Below are 20226 nucleotides of genomic sequence, written 5' to 3'. Positions count from 1 at the left end.
AACATCAACATTTTCCAATCTCACGCTTTAAAAAAAATATTCCGCTTTTCTATTTTTCCAATCAAAGTGGTTAACTTCAAATTTCTCCACATTATATTCCCTCTGCCATGGTCTTGCCTGTGGCTCAGCAGGTAGCAGACTTGCCTCTGAATCAGAATGTTGTGGGTTCAAATCCCACTCCAGGAACATGAGCACATAAATCTAGGCTGACACTTCAGTGCAGTACTGAGGGAGTTGTTGCACTGTTGGAGGTGCTGTCTCTCGGCTGAGAGGACTGCCCTCAGGAGGGCATAAAAGATTGCATGGCACTATTTTGAAGAAGAGCAGGGAAGTTATCCCTGGTTTCCTGGCCACTATTTATCCCTCAATCAACATAACAAAAGCAGATTATCTGGTCATTATCACATTGCTGTTTGTAGGAGTTTGATGTGTGCAAATTGACTGCCGCGTTTCCTACATTACAATAGTGACTACATTCCAAAAGTACTTCATTGGCTGTAAAGCACTTTGAAACGTCTGGTGATCGTGAAAGGCACTGTATAAATACAAGTCTCTCTTTCTTTTCTCATTTAACTTGTCAATATCCCTTTCCAGCCGCCGTCCTCCTCACAACTACTTTTCCCACCTAGCTTTGTATTGTCCGCAAACTTGAATACATTACCTGAAGGAAAAACATTTGCAGGGCTACTGGGACAGAGCATGGGAGTGGGATTAGCTGAAGCACTCTTGCAGTGAGCCGGCAGACTAGATGGGACAAATGGTCTCCTTCTGTGCTGTAACCATTCTATGTCCCCTTGGTTATTACTTGGTCCCCTCATCCAAGTCACTGCTATAGATTGTAATAATGAAGTCCAAGCACTGATCCTTGCGCTACCCCACTAGTTACAGCCTGCCAACTTGAAAATGACCCGTTTATTCCTACTCTCTGATGAGCGAATCCTCAATCCATGCTAATATATTACCCCCAATCCCATAAGCTCTAATTTTGTGCAAGAACCTCTTGTATGGCAATTATCAAATACTTTCTGAAAATCCAAATACCCTGCTAGTTACAATCTCAAAAAAACGATTAGCTTTTTCAACCATGATGTCCCCTTCATAAAAATACTTTTCAATGCTTATTTTAGTAATAGAACACTTATGCGATGAGAAGCTTCAATGTAGTATTGGAGGATTTTTTTCAGTGTCATGTTAGGTAAGCCGAAATGTAAATGCCTGGTGGAGGAAGTACAAAATTGCTTGGAGTTGGCAGCAGCAAGAGTCAAAAATAGCAGTCTGAAATATTAAGACAGCACTGGAAATCTATTCTTGCCACATGGAGATAGTACATCCGTTTCAAAAAAAGAGACAGCATACTAAGTCAATGAAACATTTATTTCATTACTCAATCTTATGGCTTACATCGCTTATTGCATTGGTTGAACGATAACAGGAGTGAGTAAATTGTAGAATTATTGCTCTTTAAAATGAATATTTAATATAATTAACTTTTTTAAAACTAGTTATCACTAAAAAACACATACAATTTCATTAAACTTGAACAATATATCCAGTGCTACAGATTAGTCCTTCACTAAATTACAGACTGTCTTCAAGTTTTTTATTTTCAACAGATGAAATAATTGCTTCAGATTTTGTGAATCGGTTAGGCTCACTGAGATCCCGGAACACAATTACAATTCAGCGGCTGCTCAAACCTCTCTGGGTGACCCAGTTTTATTAATTTGTGCTTAAATACATTGGCTGCCTTCTTACAATTGCTTGTCCACTCCGACTCTTGCCGGGCGGTGGGGAGATGGGGGTCAGGGATCAATGTTCCCTGTAAACTGTGCTTTGTTCTTTGCAGCCCGTCTCTTTTAATGCGTGGTGCTTTCAAACCTGTGGATGCGTGGTATTTACAATGTAAAAGCGGGTGTGTGGCCTGCATGGGACCTTTCTGATTAGCGCACGGCCGCGTACGCGCGCACCTCTCAGCGGGAACAGTGGCAGGGATTATTTATTGCTGCTCAGGTTAGACAGGGCCAGTTGAGGGAGGCAAGCTGCTGGCTGTATTCAAATCCTTACTGGAAGTTTCTTCGGATATCCCTGCATTTCAGAGGCTGGGGAGGTCGGTAGTTGTCTTGCATAGGATCATCTGGCCCGGAGAACTCCAAGGTGCGGAACATTGCCATCTGGAAAATACAAGTGTGATAAGGATAGTTCATTTTTAAAAACTCTATCTGCTGCCCCACCCAATTCTTCACTAAATCAATACATGGAGAAACACAAGGCAAATTTTGCCACTGTCATTTGGCAACGTCAAGGTTTCTGCATTCATTTAATTTATTTTGTGCTATAAACAAACATTGAATAATTTTAATTGATGCTATCATTTTCAAGGTTTGTGTGTGGACATGAGAGTGCTCATATTTAACAATCGCTGATGTTATCTCCAGTGTATGTAGGCATCAATGCATCATTGGATGGTCACACCTTTGTAAAAGTATTGAAATATACCCTGTGGGGTGAAAACATTTAACTTCTTGGAGGGTTTTCAGATTCTGTATTTCACTTTCACTCAGGCAACAAAGTTCAGAGATTCCAGACAAGATCCATTCAGATTTATTTTTCCTGTTGCTGGAGTGGCGCCATTGCTCATTTAATCAGTTTCTTACTCTGAAGAGTAAGCCTCCCAATCTCAGACATAACTACGGGTGTGCTCCTGACTTATGTTTCACTTCCTCTCAAGTCACGAGCCATCTGGCTTTGGCAACCAGCAGAACTAAAGTGGAGCAACAAACGTGTAACTCAGTTACCCTGTTAATAAATAAATATTAATATGAACCCGACTCGCAGTATTTTTTTTAATCTGTTAAAAGATGGGTAACGTACCAAGATACCTTGGTTTGTCCCCTCAAGTACAGTCTCTGAATCTGAAAATAGATTAGGGTTCAGTAGTGACTAGTGAGCTGAGAAACATAGAAAATAGGTGCAGGAGTAGGCCATTCGGCCCTTCAAGCCTGCACCACCATTCAATAAGATCATGGCTGATCATTCCCTCAGTACCCCTTTCCTGCTTTCTCTCCATACCCCTAAGGGTCATATCTAACTCCCTCTTGAATATATCCAATGAACTGGCATCAACAACTCTGCTGCAGGGAATTCCACAGGTTAACAACTTTGAGTGAAGAAATTTCTCCTCATCTTAGTCCTAAATGGCCTACCCCTTATCCTAAGATTGTGTCCACTGGTTCTAGACTTCCAACATCTGGAAGAATTTACCCGCATCTAACCTGTCCTATCCCGTCAGAATCTTGTATGTTTCCATGAGATCCCCTCTCATTCTTCTAAACTCCAATGTATAAAGGCTCAGTCTCTCCTCATGTCAGTCCAGCCATCCCAGGAATAGTCTGGTGAGCCTGCGCTGCACTCCCTCAATAGAATGAACATCCTTCCTCAGATTAGGAGACTAAAACTGAACACAATATTCCAGCTGAGGCCTCACCAAGGCCCTGTACAACTGCAGTAAGACCTCCCTGCTCCTATACTCAACTCCCCTAGCTATGAAGGCCAACAGACCATTTGCCTTCTTCACCACCTGCTGTACCTGTATGCCATCTTTCAATGACTGATGAACCATGACACCCAGGTCTCATTGCACCTCCCCTTTTCCTAATCTGCCACCATTCAGGTAATATTCTGTCTTAGCGTTTTTGCCCCCATAGTGGATAACCTCACATTTATCCACATTATACTGCATCTGCCCACTCACCTAACCTGTCCAAGTCACCCTGCAGCCTCTTAGCGCCCCCCTCACAGCTCACACCGCCACCCAGTTTAGTGTCATCTGCAAACTTGGCAATATTACACTCAATTCCTTCATCCAAATCATTGATGTATATTGTAAATAGCTGGGGTCCCAGCACTGAGCCCTGCAGCACTCCACTAGTCACTGCCTGCCATTCTGAAAAGGACCCGTTTAGTGCATCTCTCTGCTTCCTGTCTGCCAACCAGTTCTCTATCCACGTCAGTATATTACCCCAAATACCATGTGCTTTGATTTTGCACACCAATCTCTTGTGTGGGACCTTGTCAAAAGCCTTTTGAAAGTCCAAATACACCACATCAACTGGTTCTCCCTTGTCCACTGTTACATCCTCAAAAAATTCCAGAAGATTTGTCAAGCATGATTTCCCCTTCATAAATCCATGCTGACTTGGACTGATCCTGTCACTGCTTTCGAAATGCACTGCTATTTCATCCTTAATTGATTCCAACATTTTCCCCACCACTGATGTCAGACTAACCGGTCTATTACCAGCTTTCTCTTCCTCCCTTTTTAAAAAGTGGTGTTACATTAGCTACCTTCCAGTCCATAGGAACTGATCCAGAGAGTCAATAGACTGTTGGAAAATGATCACCAATGCATCCATGATTTCTAGGGACACTTCCTTAAGTATTCTGGGATGCAGACTATTAGGCCCCAGGAATTTATCGGTCTTCAATCCCATCAATTTTCCAAACACAATTTCCCACCTAATAAGGATATCCTTCAGTTCCTCCTGCTCACTAGACACTCAGTCCCCTACTACTTCCAGAAGGTTGTTTGTGTCTTCCTTCGTGAAGGCAGAACCAATGTATTTGTTCAATTGGTTTGCCATTTTTTTGTTCCCCATTATAAATTCACCTGAATCCGACTGCAAGGGACCTACGTTTGTCTTCACTAATCTATAGAAGCTTTTGAAGTCAGTTTTTATGTTCCCGGCAAGCTTCTTCTCATACTCCATTTTCTCCCTCCTAATTAAACCCTTTATCCTCCCTTGCTGAATTCTAAATTTCTCCTCGTCCTCAGGTTTGCTGCTTTTTCTGGCCAATATATATGCCTCTTCCTTGGATTTAACACTATCCTTAATTTCCCTTGTTAGCCACGGTTGAGCCACCTTCCCCGTTTTATTTTTACTCCAGACAGGGATGTACAATTGTTGAAGTTCATCCATGTGATTTTTAAATGTTTGCCATTGCCTAACCACCATCAACCCTTTAAGAATCATTTGCCAGTCTATTCTAGCCAATTCATGCCTCAAACCATCAAAGTTACCTTACCTCAGGACCCTAATTTCTGAATTAACAGTCAGTCTCCATCCTAAATAAAGAATTCTACCATATCATGGTCACTCTTCCCCAAGGCGTCTCACAACAGGATTGCTAATTAGTCCTTTCTCATTACACATCACCCAGTCTAGGATGGCCAGCTCCCTGGTCAGTTCCTCGACATATTGGTCGAGAAAACCATCCCTAATACACTCCAGGAAATCCTCCTCCACTGCATTGCTACCAGTTTGGTTAGCTCAATCAATATGTAGATTAAAGTCACCCATGATAACTGCTGTACCTTTATTGCATGCATGCCTAATTTCTTGTTTGATGCTGTCCCCAACCTTACTGCTACTGTTTGGTGGTCTGTACACAACTCCCACTAGCGTTTTCTGCCCCTTGGTATTCTATAGCTCCACCCATACCGATTCCACATCATCCAAGCTAATGTCCTTTCTTACTATTGATATTAATTTCATCTTTAACCAGCAATGCCACCCCACCTCCTTTTCCTTTCTGTCCATCCTTCCTAAATGTTGAATATCCCTGATAGAGTTCCCAGCCTTGGTCACCCTGGAGCCATGTCTCCGTGATGCCAATTACATCATATCCGTTAACTGCTATCTGCAGAGTTAATTTGTCCACCTTATTCCAAATACTCCTCGCATTGAGGCACAGAGCCTTCAGGCTTGTCTTTAACACACTTTTCCCCTTTAGAATTTTGCTGTAAAGTGGCCCTTTTTGCCTTAGGTTTCTCTGCCCTCCACTTTTACTTTTCTTCTTTCTATCTTTTGTTTCTGCCCCTATTCGACTTCCCTCTGTCTCCCTGCATAGGTTCCCATCCCCCTGCCATATTAGTTTAACTCCTCCCAACAGCACTAGCAAACACTCCCCCAGGACATTGGTTCCAGTCCTGCCCAGGTGCAGATCATCCGGTTTGTACTGGTCCCACCTCCCCCAGAACCGGTTCCAATGTCCCAGGAATTTGAATCCCTCCCTGCTGCACCACTCCTCAAGCCACATTCATCTGAGCTATTCTGCAATTCCTACTCTGACTAGCACATGGCACTGGTAGCAATCCTGAGATTACTACTTTTGAGGTCCTACTTTTTAAATTTAGCTCCTAGCTCCCTAAATTCGTCTTGTAGGACCTCATGTTTTTTAGCTATATGCACCACGACAACTGGCTGTTCACCCTCCCTTTTCAGAATGTCCTGCACTCGCTCAGAGACATCCTTGACCCTTGCACCAGGGAGGCAACATACCATCCTGGAGTCTCGGGTGCGGTCGCAGAAACGTCTATCTATTCCCGTTACAACTGAATCCCCTATCACTATAGCTCTCCCACTCTTGCCTGCCCTCCTGTGCAGCAGAGCCACCCACGGTGCCATGAACTTGGCTGCTGCTGTTCTTCCCTGATAAGTCATCCCCTCAACAGTACCCAAAGCAGTGTATCTGTTTTGCAAGGGGATGACCGCAGGGGACCCCTGCACAACCTTCCTTGCACTGCTCTCTTGGTCACCCATTCCCTATCTGGCTGTGTACCCTTTAGTGAGTTGGTCTTACCGCAGGTAAATGGGCTATTCATGTCATTCTCAGCATTGTGCATGCTCCAGAGTGAATCCACCTGCAGCTCCAGTGCCACAATGCGGTCTGTCAAGAGCTGCAGCCGGACACACTTCCTGCACACGTAGTCGTCAGGGACACCAGAAGCATCTGACTTCCCATAGTACAGGAGGAGCATAACACGTGTCCGAGCTCTCCTGCCATGACTTAACCCAGAGATAAACTTAATTTGGCAACAATGCTAAATGTTATTTACTGATAAAGAAAAGAACGACAAAAACTACTTACCAATCACTTACCCCCTTGGCTGTGACATCACCTTTCGATTTCTTTCTACTTTTTTGCCTCCCTACTGCAGCTGCACCAGCTGGCCTCCTCGACTCCCCACCAACCTCACCGAACTGCTGATGATCCCGTTGGGCCTTTATAGGACTCCGATGTCCCGCTCCACCTCCAACTCCCCACCAACCTCACCGAACTGCTGATGATCCTGTTGGGCCTTTATAGGACTCCTCGATGTCCCGCTCCACCTCCAACTCCCCACCGAACTGCCGACGATCCTGTTGGGCCTAAATAGGCCTCCGACATCCCGCTCTGCCTCCTCGACCTCACCAAATCTAACCAAACTAGTGCAGAAAGTCCTCCCCAGCAGACAGCAGCATCTCAACTGGCTGGAGCATGTGGCAAGTTTACAGAAAATGACTACATAGCTGCGCCATCACCAAGACCCACTATTTCCACCTCTGGAACATCGTCGGACCCCTGCCTCAGTGCATGTGCTGCTGAAATCCTCATTCATGCCTCTCGTCTTGATTATTCCAATGCAGTCGTCATGACCAGCTTACTACGTTATATCCACTGTATACTTGAGGACATCCAAAACTGCTGTCCATGTCCTAACTTGCCCCAAGTCCAGTTCATCCATCACCGTGGTGCTTACGGACCTACACTGGCTCCCGATTAAGAACATAAATATGTGCAGGAGTAGGCCATTTGGCCCTTCAAACCTGCTCTGCCATTCAGTATCATGGCTGATCTGATCATGGACTCAGCTCCACTTCCCTACCCGCTCCCCATTCACTCAAAAATCTGTATCTCTGCCTTAAATATATTCAATGACCCAGCCTCCACAGCACTCAGGCACTGAATGCCATAGATTTACAACCCTCAAATAAATTTCTCCTCATCAGTTTTATATGGGCAGCCCCTTATTCTGAGACTATGTCCCCTAGTTTTAGTTTCCCCTATGTGGAAATATCCTCTCTGCATCGACCTTGTCGAGTCCCCTCATTATCTTATAAATTTCAATAAGATCACCTCATTCTTCTGAATTCCAATGTAGGACCAACCTACACTCATAAGATAACCCCCTCATCTCTGGAATCAACCTTCTCTGAACAGTCTCTAATGAAAGTATATCCTTCCTTAAATATGGAGACCAAAACTGTACGCAGTACTCCAGGTGTTGTCTCACCATTACCTTGTACAGTTGTAGCAGGACTTCTGCTTTTAAACTCGAACCCCCTTGCAATAAAGGCCAACGTTCCATTTACCTTACCTGCATGCTAAGTTTGCGTTTCATGCACAAGGACTCCCAGGTCCTTCTGCACTGCAGCACTTTGCAATTTTTCTCCATTTAAATTATAATTTGCTTTTCCATTATTTCCGCCAAAGTGGATAACCTCACATTTTCCTACATTATACTCCATCTGCCAAATTTTTGCCCACTCACTTAGTCTATCTATATCCCTTTGCAGATTTTGTGTGTCTTCATAATTTGCTTTCCCACTCATCTTTGTATCATCAGCAAACTTGGCTACATTACTCAGTCCCTTCATCCAAGTCATGAATATAAATTGTGAATAGTTGAGGACCCAGCACTGATACCTGCTTGCACCCCACTAGTCATAGTTTGCCAACTGGTTAGTTAGCCAATCCTCTATCCATGCTAATATATTATCCCATGAGCTTTTTACCTTGTGCAGTAACCTCTTGTGGCACCCTATCAAATGCCTTCTGGAGCTCCAAATACACCACATCCACAGATTCCCCCTTATCCACCTTGCTCGTTACATCCTTAAAGAACTCCAGCAAATTTGTCAAACATGATTTCCCTTTTATAAAGCCATGCTGATTCTGCTTGATTGAATAATGCTTTGCCAAATGTCCTACTGCTTCCTTAATAATGGACTCCAGCATTTTCCCCAACGACAGTTGTTAGGCTAACTGGTCTATAGTTTTCTGCTTTTTTGTTTGCCTCCTTTTTTTAAATAGGGGCATTACATTTGCGGTTTTCCAATCTGCTGGGACTGCCTCAGAATCCAGGGAATTTTGGTAGATTACAACCAATACATCCAGTATCTCTGCAGCCACTTCTCTTAAGACCCTAGGATGTAAGGAATCAGGTCCAAGCACCCCAATGTTAATAGCTCCACCATTGATGGCCATGCCTTCAGCTGCCAAGGCCTGTAATTCCCTCCCTATCACTCTCTGCCTCGCTTTCCTCCTTTAAGATGCTCCTTAAAACCTACCTTTGATCAAACTTTTGGTCTTCTGCCCAAATATCTCCTTATGTAACTGGGTGTCAAATTTTGTTTTATTACACTCCGGTCAAGCACCGTGGGACATTTTACTATGTTAAAAGCATTACATTAATAAAAGTTGTTGTAAGAATTTAAAATAGAAATGTAATAAGGATTGAATAGAGACTAGATTACATCTGTGTATCCTAGTCCACCTTCTGACCCCCACTTCACCTAAAGACTATGATTGGTCTTGATTCCCTATGCGCAGTACCAAGGGGGATCAGCTACTGTATGTATACAACTATTATCAAGGTTGTCCAGCCTAGGCTTAGTGTTTTCATGTTCAAGCCTCACTGATTTCTTGGTGCATCCTTCACCCAACTCTTGTAGCTCTAAAAATGCAAAAGCTTGGTTTTGAGCATTCAGGCAAGAAATAGGCTTTTAGTTTTTTTTTTTTTTTTTTTTTTTTTTAAGTACTTGGGGGTGGGAAGAAGTTTAAGTTTCCCAAAAAAAACCTTTCCTTCAGGCCTCGGAGTTGCCCCTCTAGGATGGATGGTACTCTGACCATTCCCTTGGTGTTGCATTTCCCCCCACAATCGCCTCATGCACCCCAATTCAATGCAGCCGTGTCAGAGTTTGCTATTCTTTTCGATGTCAGCCTGGATTCTCCATGACCATCCGAGAAGCTCTGGTTGAATTATATCCTACACCCACCATCTGCTGCTCAGAAGTTAATCACAACCTGGGAAATTCACAGCTAATAGCTGCTCAGAACATTTAAAACCCCAGTATGATATAGTACATGTTCTATTTCAATTTATATCTAAGAAATGTTTGCAGCTATTCTTAAGTCTTGAAATTGTTCCAAGTGGCTTTCATTGGCTCTGTCAGAAAGAGTTTGAGTGGATGCATATATATTGTCTTGTTTGGGACTCCAGTAAACATTGAACTATGGTAGTCAAATATATCTTCTGAAAAGACAATGGGGCTGAATTTAAATAAATATTCAGAAGTATTCTATTCAGATATTCTGGCTATTTTATAAAAGTATTTATATCTGACCTCTTGCTCAATGTTTCAACAGTGGGCCGTAAATCGTGACCTCTCGGTGCACACGACATGACCCTGCAAGTGCTGGTTCTGGGCACGCGATGCGCATGCGCCGAGAACAGACATTTGCAAACTGTCAAAATGTCTTGACACATCGCACGCATCCCCAGGAAAAAGGCCTTCGTGGGTAAAGATTTAGCCTATTTGCCCAATAAATGTCCTTCAAAATCTTAAGCTTGCTTTTATCAGCGTAGTTTTAAGAGAAAATTAAAATGTTATTAATTTTTATATTAAAAACCTGTCCATTAAGGCAAGTTTGTTTTTACCCTTATTAAAAAAAATTACAATTAATTTTAAATATGTGAAGTGTTTCTCTTAATTATTTAAAATGTTTGTGTTTCACATCATTGGCAGTCCCTCGGAATTGAGGAAGACTTGCTTCCACTCTTAACAAGAGTTCTTAGGTGGCTGAACAGTCCAATACGATAACCAGTCTCTGTCACAGGTGGAACAGATAGTCGTTGAGGGAAGGGGTGGGTGGGACTGGTTTGCCGCATGCTCTTTCTGCTGCCTGCGCTTGATTTCTGAATGCTCTCGGCAACGAGACTCAAGGTGCTCAGCGCCCTCCCGGATGCACTGCCTCCACTTAGGGTGGTCTTTGGCCAGGGTCTCCCAGATGCCAGTGGGGATGTTGCACTTTCAGGGAGGCCTTAAGGGTGCCCTTGTAACGTTTCCGCTGCCCACTTTTGGCTCATTTGCCATGAAGGAGTTCCGAGTAGAGCGCTTGCTTTGGGAGTCTCATGTCTGGCATGCGAACTATGTGGCTTGCCCAGCAGAGCTGATCAAGTGTGGTCAGTGCTTCAATGCTGGCCTGGTCAAGGACGCTAATGTTGGTGCATCTACCCACGTAATACCTGCCCTCCTGTATGGCTCAGAAACATGGACCATTTACAGTAGACACCTCAAGTCGCTGGAGAAATACCACCAACAATGTCTCCGCAAGATCCTACAAATCCCCATTTATAGAAATGGTGATATCCGTACAAACGGAATTCACCGTCACTGTGAATGGGGATATTCCATTTTAATTGGTTGGTCCAGCCCATGTGATCCCAGGCTGCACATACGCTCCTGGAATACGTGGGGCCATACGCTGGACTGCGAATGGAGACCTCGGACCGCAAGTCTAAGTTCCTCCGGGACCACCAGGTACTTCTGTTTAAAAAAAAATTGGTCGAAGGCATCCGCCCACAGGAAGCCTCCAACCGCAATTTTTGGACCAATACATTTAACAATAATCACATTTAGGACTATGTTGATATTTTTGAGCAATCCATGCTTATTTAATTACCTGTTCTGGGCTGAGTGTGATAGGCTTCTCAAGCAAAATCCAGATGACACTCTCAAGCAGAGGAGGAGTGGTCAGGGATCCCAGGTAAGTCCAATAATTGAGACAAGTAGGCAGCAGAGCACAAGGGCTAAAGTCTGTGAATTCAACTTTAAGACCCTAAAACAGTAAGAACTGTGATTAGACCTCAAGTAATGAATTAAAGTTTACAGTCAGCCATGATAAATGACACAGAAATCAGTTTGGATAAGAAGTGAAAATGAAGTGGTCCACATTGGTGCGTTGTACGCATCAGGTATTGGTGACACAAGGTTCATGGATAACAAGCCACTGCATGAGGCCAGCTACATATCTGGAGGGATGCATGTGCCATGGTGAATGATTGGAATGTAGCCTCTGACATACTGGGAGTGAAATTGGTCTTGGGTGGTAGCACAAAATGGACGATAATGAATAGACAACCTGCATTACACCCTGACCAATATGAAAAATGAAAGTGGGTAGGCTGCTAAGTCTTCATTCTCCATGTGCAATACCACTAGTTATAAAAATGTCTAGGGTTTAAGATCTTCAGCCTTATTAAAAAGGGATGCAGATAGAACTGCAGATTAGTGCACATGCTGATTTAATGAACATAAAATAAAAAGGTTTTGTAAAATATAATATAAAAATAATCAGGCCATGAAGCAGGGCAACATGATTTACAGACAAGGAAAAACACTCGTCCTTCTGGTTTGAAGAGAATAATCTAGTAGAGGCCTAAACCCATTAAATTAACCACTGGTATATGCTAAACACACACTATTGTACCTTTTTTTTAATGCAGTCCAGAGAACAAAGAATCTTATGCAGGGCTGGATTTTCTTCACATACCTGAAAGTCACAAAAGATACTATTCAAAAAAGTTCAGATCATGACCCCTGTGGTTATTGAGATTTGCATTTACGTTCACAAGGAAGTTGCACCACTAAGGAATCTAAACGCCACTAATACTAGGCTTATGTTTTACTATTCACCAAATAGTAATTATATTTTACCCCGGTTGACAGAATGCTCTTTTTTTTCAGGATTACTCAGAATTCGGCTTGTAGCAACCATGAGCTATCGCTGCAGTAATGACTGGTATTATTATGGAGTTCAACTAAAGGTTGCTCACATGACAATGCACTGAGGAATGCTCACAAATTGGATGAAAAAAATTCATTAAGTAAAAACACAACAAAGATGAAAGGAACCATTATGCTGGGTAAGAGGACACTTGGTAAAGTTGACCCAATTTACTTGCAAGCAATCGTGAGTTGTGCAATTATGAGCAGGTCATTGGAAATCTACATAATTTTGCATATTGAGTTTTCCATCGATTCCATGATCATCTACAAATCTGAAAAATGTAATTATTTCAATTGGACTGACTGCTTTGGAGCCTATGTACCTGCTGCCCTTGTCCTTCTAGGTGGTGAAGGTCATAAGAACATAATAGGAACAGGGGTAGGCCATTTGGCCCCTCGAGCTTGTTCTGCCATTTAATAAGATCATGGCTGATCTGAACATGGACTCAGCTCCACTTCCCATAACCCTTTATTCACTTATCGATCAAAAAATCTATCTATCTCCACCTTAAATATATTCAATGATCCAGCCTCCACAGCTCTCTGGGGCAGAGAATTTCATACATTTACAACCCTCAAAGAAATGCCTCCTCATCAGTTTTAAATGGGCAGCCCTTTATTCTGAGACTATGTCCTAGTTTTAGTTCCCCCATCAGTGGAAATATCCTCTGCAGCCACCTCGTCAAGCCCCCTCATTATCTTCTGTTTCAATAAGATCACCTCATTCTTCTGAACTCCAATGTATAGGCCCAATCTATCTTCATAAGTCAACCCCCTCATCTCTGGAATCAACCTAGTAAACCTTATTTGAACAGCCTCCAATGCAAGTATATCCTTTCTTAAATATGGAGATCAAAACTGTATGCAGTACTCTAGGTGTGGCCTCACCAATACCCTGTACAGTTGTAGCAGGACTTCTGCTTTTATACTCTATCCCCTTGCAATAAAGGCCAACATTCCATTTGCCTTCCTGATTATGCAAGTACAGCAAGTACTCACTTTGAGAATCATGCACAAGGACCCCCAATTCCCTCTGTACTGCAGCACTTTTAAATGGAGAAAAATTGCAATTATAATTTGCTTCTGTTTTTTCTGCCAAAGTGGATAACCTCACATTTTACTCCATCTGACAAATTTTTGCCCACTCACTTAGCCTGTCTATATCCCTTTGCAGATTTTGTGTGTCCTCCTCACAATTTGTTTTCCCACCCATCTTTGTATCATCAAAAAACTTGGCTACATTACACTTGGTCCCTTCATCCAAGTCATTTATAGGTCACCGGTTTGGAAAGTGCTGTGAAAAAAAGCATCGACTATGCTGCAGCAGCTGGTACACACTGTAGCTGCGGTACACTTGTGTTGGAGGGGGATAGACGATTAGGCTAATGGATGAAATGTCAATCAAGTAGACTGCTTTGACCTGGGCGGAGTCAAGCTTCAAATTCAGTTGTCATTGCAACCATCCTGGCAAATGGAATTATTCCATCACACCCCTGACTTGTCATGTACGTCATATCCAATTTTACCTCCCATAGATCTACACAGTACACATGCTGTGTAATACTTGCAAATGGATTTCTTTAGAAATCAATGAAAAATAAAAGACACGGACCAATATTGCACACATTTTAAAGCCAGCGTATTAAATAAACATTCATACCTGAAGGAAGACACCAATTACAGCCAGACCATCAGGTGCTTTAGCAGCCTCAGCAAAATCACTATACTTTTCTGCATTCCAATGCACCAGGTGAAGCTAGAAACAAAAATCACAATAGACTCAGTTAAAGCATGTTTGTTTCTTAAACATACCAAAACCAAACAATAAGTGGAATTTTGGGTCATGTCACACATGTTGCGACTACAATACGCTTAATCTAACTCAAGTAAGTCTGCTGATATTTCTGTCAGAGCTGGGCTGTTAGCAGGCAGAGTCACTAAACTAACCTCAGATTTGGCTGGCTGATGACCATTTACAGCAAATCAAAGGAAAAACTCAGTTTGGTCTTTCTAGTATTAGTTGATGAAAGCTTTTACTACCATTTTGGTGGCTTATCAAATTTAGCACATGCTGCAGTGTTAACATTTCAGGTCTATGACTTTTTATCATCATAACGAAGATGTTTGAGATGAACAAGTTTTAAACAGAGTGGTGGGGGGCAGGAAAAGAATAAAACAGAATGGGGATATGGTTGAGGGCAGGAGTGATTTATATGACAAATGATTATGGTGCAAGGTAAAATGATGGCAATAATGAGACAAGCAGGATCTCTCTCTCGCTCTCTTTTTTTGTATTTCAGATTCTAACATTGCTTCTTGCACATTTTATACCTTCCTTGGGTTTGCAAAATAAGAAACTTGTCAATCAAAATTTGGCAGAGGCACCAACCAATCCATTTCATCTCCAAATTAAGACTTGGGTATTGGATATATTTTGGGGGGGGGGGGGGGGGGGTGCATTTACGCAATGATGTACACAAGTGAAACTCACAGCAGCTGAGAGATTCAAACCTGAACATCAAATCCCCCAATATATCTGCAGCAAACTCAGGAGTGATTTACTCTTAATTTACAGTGTAAATGCACACCGAGACTGTCAGACATACTCAGATTAGGATCACATTAGAGGGTTTGTTTTCCAAAATTTTTACTACTGCTGGTGGGGAACCTCCTCCTTTTGAAGTCTACTTATTTTGACCAACACTACCTTGTCCACATTATTAAACCAAAAGGATAGATACTTATGGTGGTCAGGAATAAGTACTTTCAATATAGAACATGTTTCACAGACATTATATTCATTCACTGAACATTATTGTTGATCAGTTTTAAATGGGCAGCCCCTTATTCTGAGACTATGTCCCCTAGTTTTAGCTCCCCTATAAGTGGAAATATCCCCTCTGCATCCACCTTGGCAAGCCCCCTCATTATCTTATGTTTCAATAAGATCACCTCTCATTCTTCTGAACTCCAGTGAGTATAAGCTCAACCTATCTTCATAAGTCAACCTCCTCATCTCCACATGCACTGAACTGATGTCAGAAAAAGAATAAAAACTGGATCAAACAGAAAAGACTTAAAACTGCCAGTACTCAGGCTTGGTTTAAACTCTTCACTGTAGCTTACGAACACTGGATATTTGTGTATACAAGTGTGACTAAAGTACAGTCAGCCCCAACTAATTAACCAAATTGCATTGAGAGAGAGAGAGAGAGAGAGAGAGAGAGAGAGAGAGAGAGAGAGAGAGAGAGAGAGAGAGAGAGAGAGAGAGAGAGAGAGAGAGAGAGAGAGAGAGAAATATCAATCCAGCATTTTCAGGTTTTTGTTTTTAAATATTAATTATCCTAAATGCTCATCTCTGTTCACCATTTTAAATACCTCAGATACATTTCACGATCATTAAAGATCAGGAGAGGTCTCCTTCCTGGATTTAGTGTCCTGATGTGATAAGAATGCAATTTTCTGATTATTATATCTAACCAACAGCAAAACTCAGCCAATACTGTTTCAGAATGGGACCTGAAGCATCCAGGAATAAACATTATTTTATCATGGTAAAAATACTCGGAGGATACTTGTAACTGATCTCAGCTGAGCACATCCACTTTAATAAAAGGTTGATCTGTTCAGGGTTGCCTTTTGCTATACGATTTGTGTTCATAGATGTAGCAGAACCTGACTAGAGTGAAACAAAAATTACCAGATTGATTTTTTAAATTAAATTAAATACACTAAATGTGCCTCTCCCAAATATATATTGTTTTTCTTTAGAAGTCCACACATAAATGCACACTTACCTCTGCAGCATAATTTTGTCCATCGACTACATGTTCACTGCCGTGATCATCACAGGCTCCCCAATGAAAGTGGAACTGACGTAGCCTATATTTTCCACAAAGGGGGCCACCCGTCAGCACTGTCATACAAAAGTAGTGTCAATGTTGACATTGCAAAGTTAGTTATAATATCAAAGACAGACATTCCAGTACAATCTATCTCTAAAGTTCATTTGCTATCATATTAAAACTATGCATTAATTTAATAAAATGTACATTTAGAACATGAAGACCAATAAGCAGTTTGTGTTTTGAGACCTTAATAAGCCATTATAGGATCAATAGTACATCAATTGTGTCATATTGTAGCTCCCTGCAAGCATTTTGATTATGGACTGAAATACTTAGAAGCGGTGTTATCCCTTTCTCATCAGCCGATAAAATAAAACCGATGCCACTTCTAGCCCCATTCTGTTATACAAAAAAAGACAGGAAGACCATCTGGTCCATCAAGGTGTACAGAAGTGGAAATGCCCTGCATCTTCCACTACTTCAGATACTCTTTTCAGTTTCCCCCAATACCTCCCGTCATGTAAATCACACTAGGCAATATGAAAGCACAGAACCAGAAAAGGTTATTTCCTCAAATCATACACAATTTTCCATAAAAAGAAATTTAATCAATCTATTTAATCTCGAGAAAAGTTTTTACAAAATTTCTCAGTGCTCCCAATTTCAATAAACTATGAGGAATTTACCTTCAAAAGTAGTAATAACATTTGCGTAGCTTTATGGGGGTTGAGGGTAAAAGAGACTCCCCAATTAGGTTAATCTAGGTCGAGTACGATGACTCTATGCCATCCATTCTTGTAGTAATGTTACAATTTGGTCATGCCGCCAAACATTGCTCTAATTAAAAAGTCTCTTTCTATTGGTTGCAACTTACTTCAATTGCACATGGATCAAATTAGATTGGACAGCCTTGTCACACAATCCGATCCTTCAAACTGATCTCTTCCTTTCATTTTAGCAGCTCCTCTGGCAATCCGAATGATTTTCCTCACTTACATTCCCCGATGTAACTTTCGCAACCCCACACCTTCAGACCGTCTTTGCACTTCGACCCAAATCTGTTTTAATAAACGCCGTTAACCGCTTCCCTCTCTTCCCCCAGCCCGGCACCTCCAGCACTTAACCTCGGGAATTAAATAAGGATTGCACTTTGAACGAAAGGTGGAATTTCCCATCTGCTTGACTAAAAAAAAAATGGGGAGTATTTGGAAACTACACGAGTGTAATTCTATCGTGAAATAGATAACAGAAAATGCCGGAAATACTTAACGGGTCAGGCAGCATCTGAGGAGAGATGACAGAACTGACGAAAGGTCATCGGCCTGAAACATTAACTCTGTTCCCACAGATGCTGCCTGACCCGCTGAGTATTTCCAGCATTCGGTTTTTATTTCAGATTCCAGCATCCGCAGTGTATTGCTTTTAGAAAATACACAACAGCGGGTTGGAGCTTCCCTGGCCCTGCTGTAAGAGCCTTTCACTTCCTCCCAAATGCACAGCATTGGTAACGAAAGGCTCGGGGGAAATCGTACCATCCAACTTCCAACATACCCCGTACTCACCCGATCGGTCTGTGCAGTCATCGTAATCCACCTGCAGCGAGAAGCCGGTGTTGCAGAGGCTTTTCGCGCTGGATGCGTCGTACTGGAGGGTCAGCGGCTGCAGGCTCGAGTCGTACTTGGTTTCCGCATTCTTGATCTCGATGGGTGACTGGCGGCAACCTTCCTTCGCTATGGGAAACTGTTCGTGCCAATGGGATGGACCTGCAGCATGAAATTAGAGCCGGGTAATTTAAATCCACCAAGGTCCATTGCACCTTCTTGAAAAGGCTGCAGCAGGAGCCGAGGGGAGGAGGGTTTCGTTTCTGCAAACGGAAAGCTGATACTTTTTTTTCATTGCAAATCTGACAGCAAGTAAATTGGCTTCAAATGTAGCGTATGAGGAAAGGCTGCCTGAAATAATGATTTCCCTTCGTTCTACCAGCGATCAATCTTAAACCAAATAACCTTTTACCTAGGATGACAAGCTGCAGAAATCATTTCTTTAGGCAGCTTTAGAAATACACTTAGTGAAAGCTAAAACGACATTTTTAAGAAAGCTTTACAATGCAGCACGTCACAAGGGATCGCGTTTCAACACGCTGCGCTCCACTCAAACTTGCTCCTGTGCCCGGGGCTTGGCGCTGGCAGCTGGTTACAGACTGTGAACTGCAGCAACCCAGCTCTGTCCCCAGGGGGGTCTGTGCCCCGGGACAGCGAGCAAACCTCACCGTTGTCCCGTCCATATCCCCAGCTACATCCCGCCATCGCCGCAGCTCCCGGGTCCGGACCTCAAGCGCGATCTCTGGGTGTGTCAGTCTAATGACCGAAGCCGATATCTTGTCGGGTGGGTTGGCGCTGGACCAGCTTTTATAGGTTGCACGGTTCCTTATCATTGGATCATCCGGTTTTGGTGTCCCTTATGTCACCAATAGTAATGCAAAAGGAGGACGAGTTAGGAATGAGATGGGGGAGGGGGGGGGCTGAGGCTGAGAAACGTGCACCTTTTTTTTTGCATTACGTTTCTTTCCCTGGCTTGCTGGCGGTGTGAGCCTGTTTACTGCAAAAGCTCTGGGTCCCAACCACACGCAGACACTTGTTGCACCAGCCCGGGGGCTCCATGTCTGAACAAATTCGAGGGGCTGTATCCGCGGTATCTGCATTAAGTCGACACCTCCGTGCAAACGCTTCCCACTGCCCAGCAGCACTGTGATGGTCATTAGACCGACACATATCGGTGCAGCAACCTGTCTGGTACAGGGACCTGCAACAAATGCGAAAGTGCACTTTCCCAGATTGCTAAGGCGAATATAAATCTTCATGTTGTTGCGTTTACATATCCAACTAGACCTTCTACTTCACCTTTGGCTGATAGTCTTGATTTCAGAGAGGTTATTTTTGTACATGTTCAATATAAAATAACATTTCCTGTTTACTGTATTAACGTTGCAGTACAAGGTTCGGTAACATTGGGAGTCTTTGTCAATCATCAGGTAATAGGTGATTATGAATCCCTAATAGTTTATGATATAATCTTATTATCAACCATTCTTTCTTGATTTGAACTGTAGGCACTTACAAATGATCTTTCTCGACCTCTCCACGGTCTCTAAATTGTCAGACTACTTGTCCGACATCCAGTTCTGGATGAACAGAAATTTTCTCCAACTGAATATTGGGAAGATCGAAGCCATTGTTTTCTGTCCCTGCCACAAACTCCATTCCCTAGTCACTGACTCCATCCCTCTCCCCAACTCCTGTCTTAGGCGGAACCAGACTATTTGCAACCTTGGTGTCATATTTGACCCTGAAATGAGCTTTCGACCACATATTCACAGTATAACTAAGACCACCTATTTCCACCTCTGTAACATCGCCTGTCTCCTCCCTTGCCTCAGCTCATCTGCTGCTGAAGCCCTCATCCATGCCTTTGTTACCTCTAGATTTGACTATTGCAACACACTCCCGGCTGGCCTCCCACATTCTAGCCTACGTAAACTAGAGGTAATCTAAAACTCGGCAGCCTATGTCCTAATTCGCACCAAGTCCCGCTCACCTATTACCCCTATGCTCGCTGACCTACATTGGCTTCTGGTTAAGCAATGCCTCGATTTAAAAATTCTCATCCTTATTTTCAAATCCCTCCATGGCCTCGCCCCTCCCTATCTC

At 42.7% G+C, this 20226-nt stretch overlaps 1 protein-coding gene across 2 annotated transcripts in view; it reads right to left on the bottom strand.

The window, feature by feature from the left end:
• Positions 1-1355: 1355 nt before the first annotated feature.
• Positions 1356-20226, bottom strand: part of LOC139276074 (carbonic anhydrase 13-like) — a 35778-nt gene continuing 16907 nt past the window's right edge. Inside the window, exons 1-7 of one of the 2 annotated variants that reach the window (XM_070893528.1) lie at positions 18789-18967; positions 18082-18282; positions 16469-16587; positions 14332-14427; positions 12373-12435; positions 11566-11721; positions 1356-2171 (exon numbers count right to left, since the gene is read on the bottom strand). In XM_070893528.1, the coding sequence (XP_070749629.1) occupies positions 2061-2171; positions 11566-11721; positions 12373-12435; positions 14332-14427; positions 16469-16587; positions 18082-18282; positions 18789-18825 (783 nt within the window). In that variant the 5' untranslated portion in view covers positions 18826-18967 and the 3' untranslated portion in view covers positions 1356-2060. Of the gene's footprint in view, positions 2172-11565; positions 11722-12372; positions 12436-14331; positions 14428-16468; positions 16588-18081; positions 18283-18788; positions 18968-20226 lie in introns of those variants that run through there. The other variant, XM_070893537.1, reaches the window with a different exon arrangement.

Source organism: Pristiophorus japonicus, chromosome 1 (genome assembly GCF_044704955.1).
Source record: "Pristiophorus japonicus isolate sPriJap1 chromosome 1, sPriJap1.hap1, whole genome shotgun sequence".
In the NCBI taxonomy this organism is placed as follows: domain Eukaryota; kingdom Metazoa; phylum Chordata; class Chondrichthyes; family Pristiophoridae; genus Pristiophorus; species Pristiophorus japonicus.
This window is presented reverse-complemented; position numbering and strand designations above follow the sequence as displayed.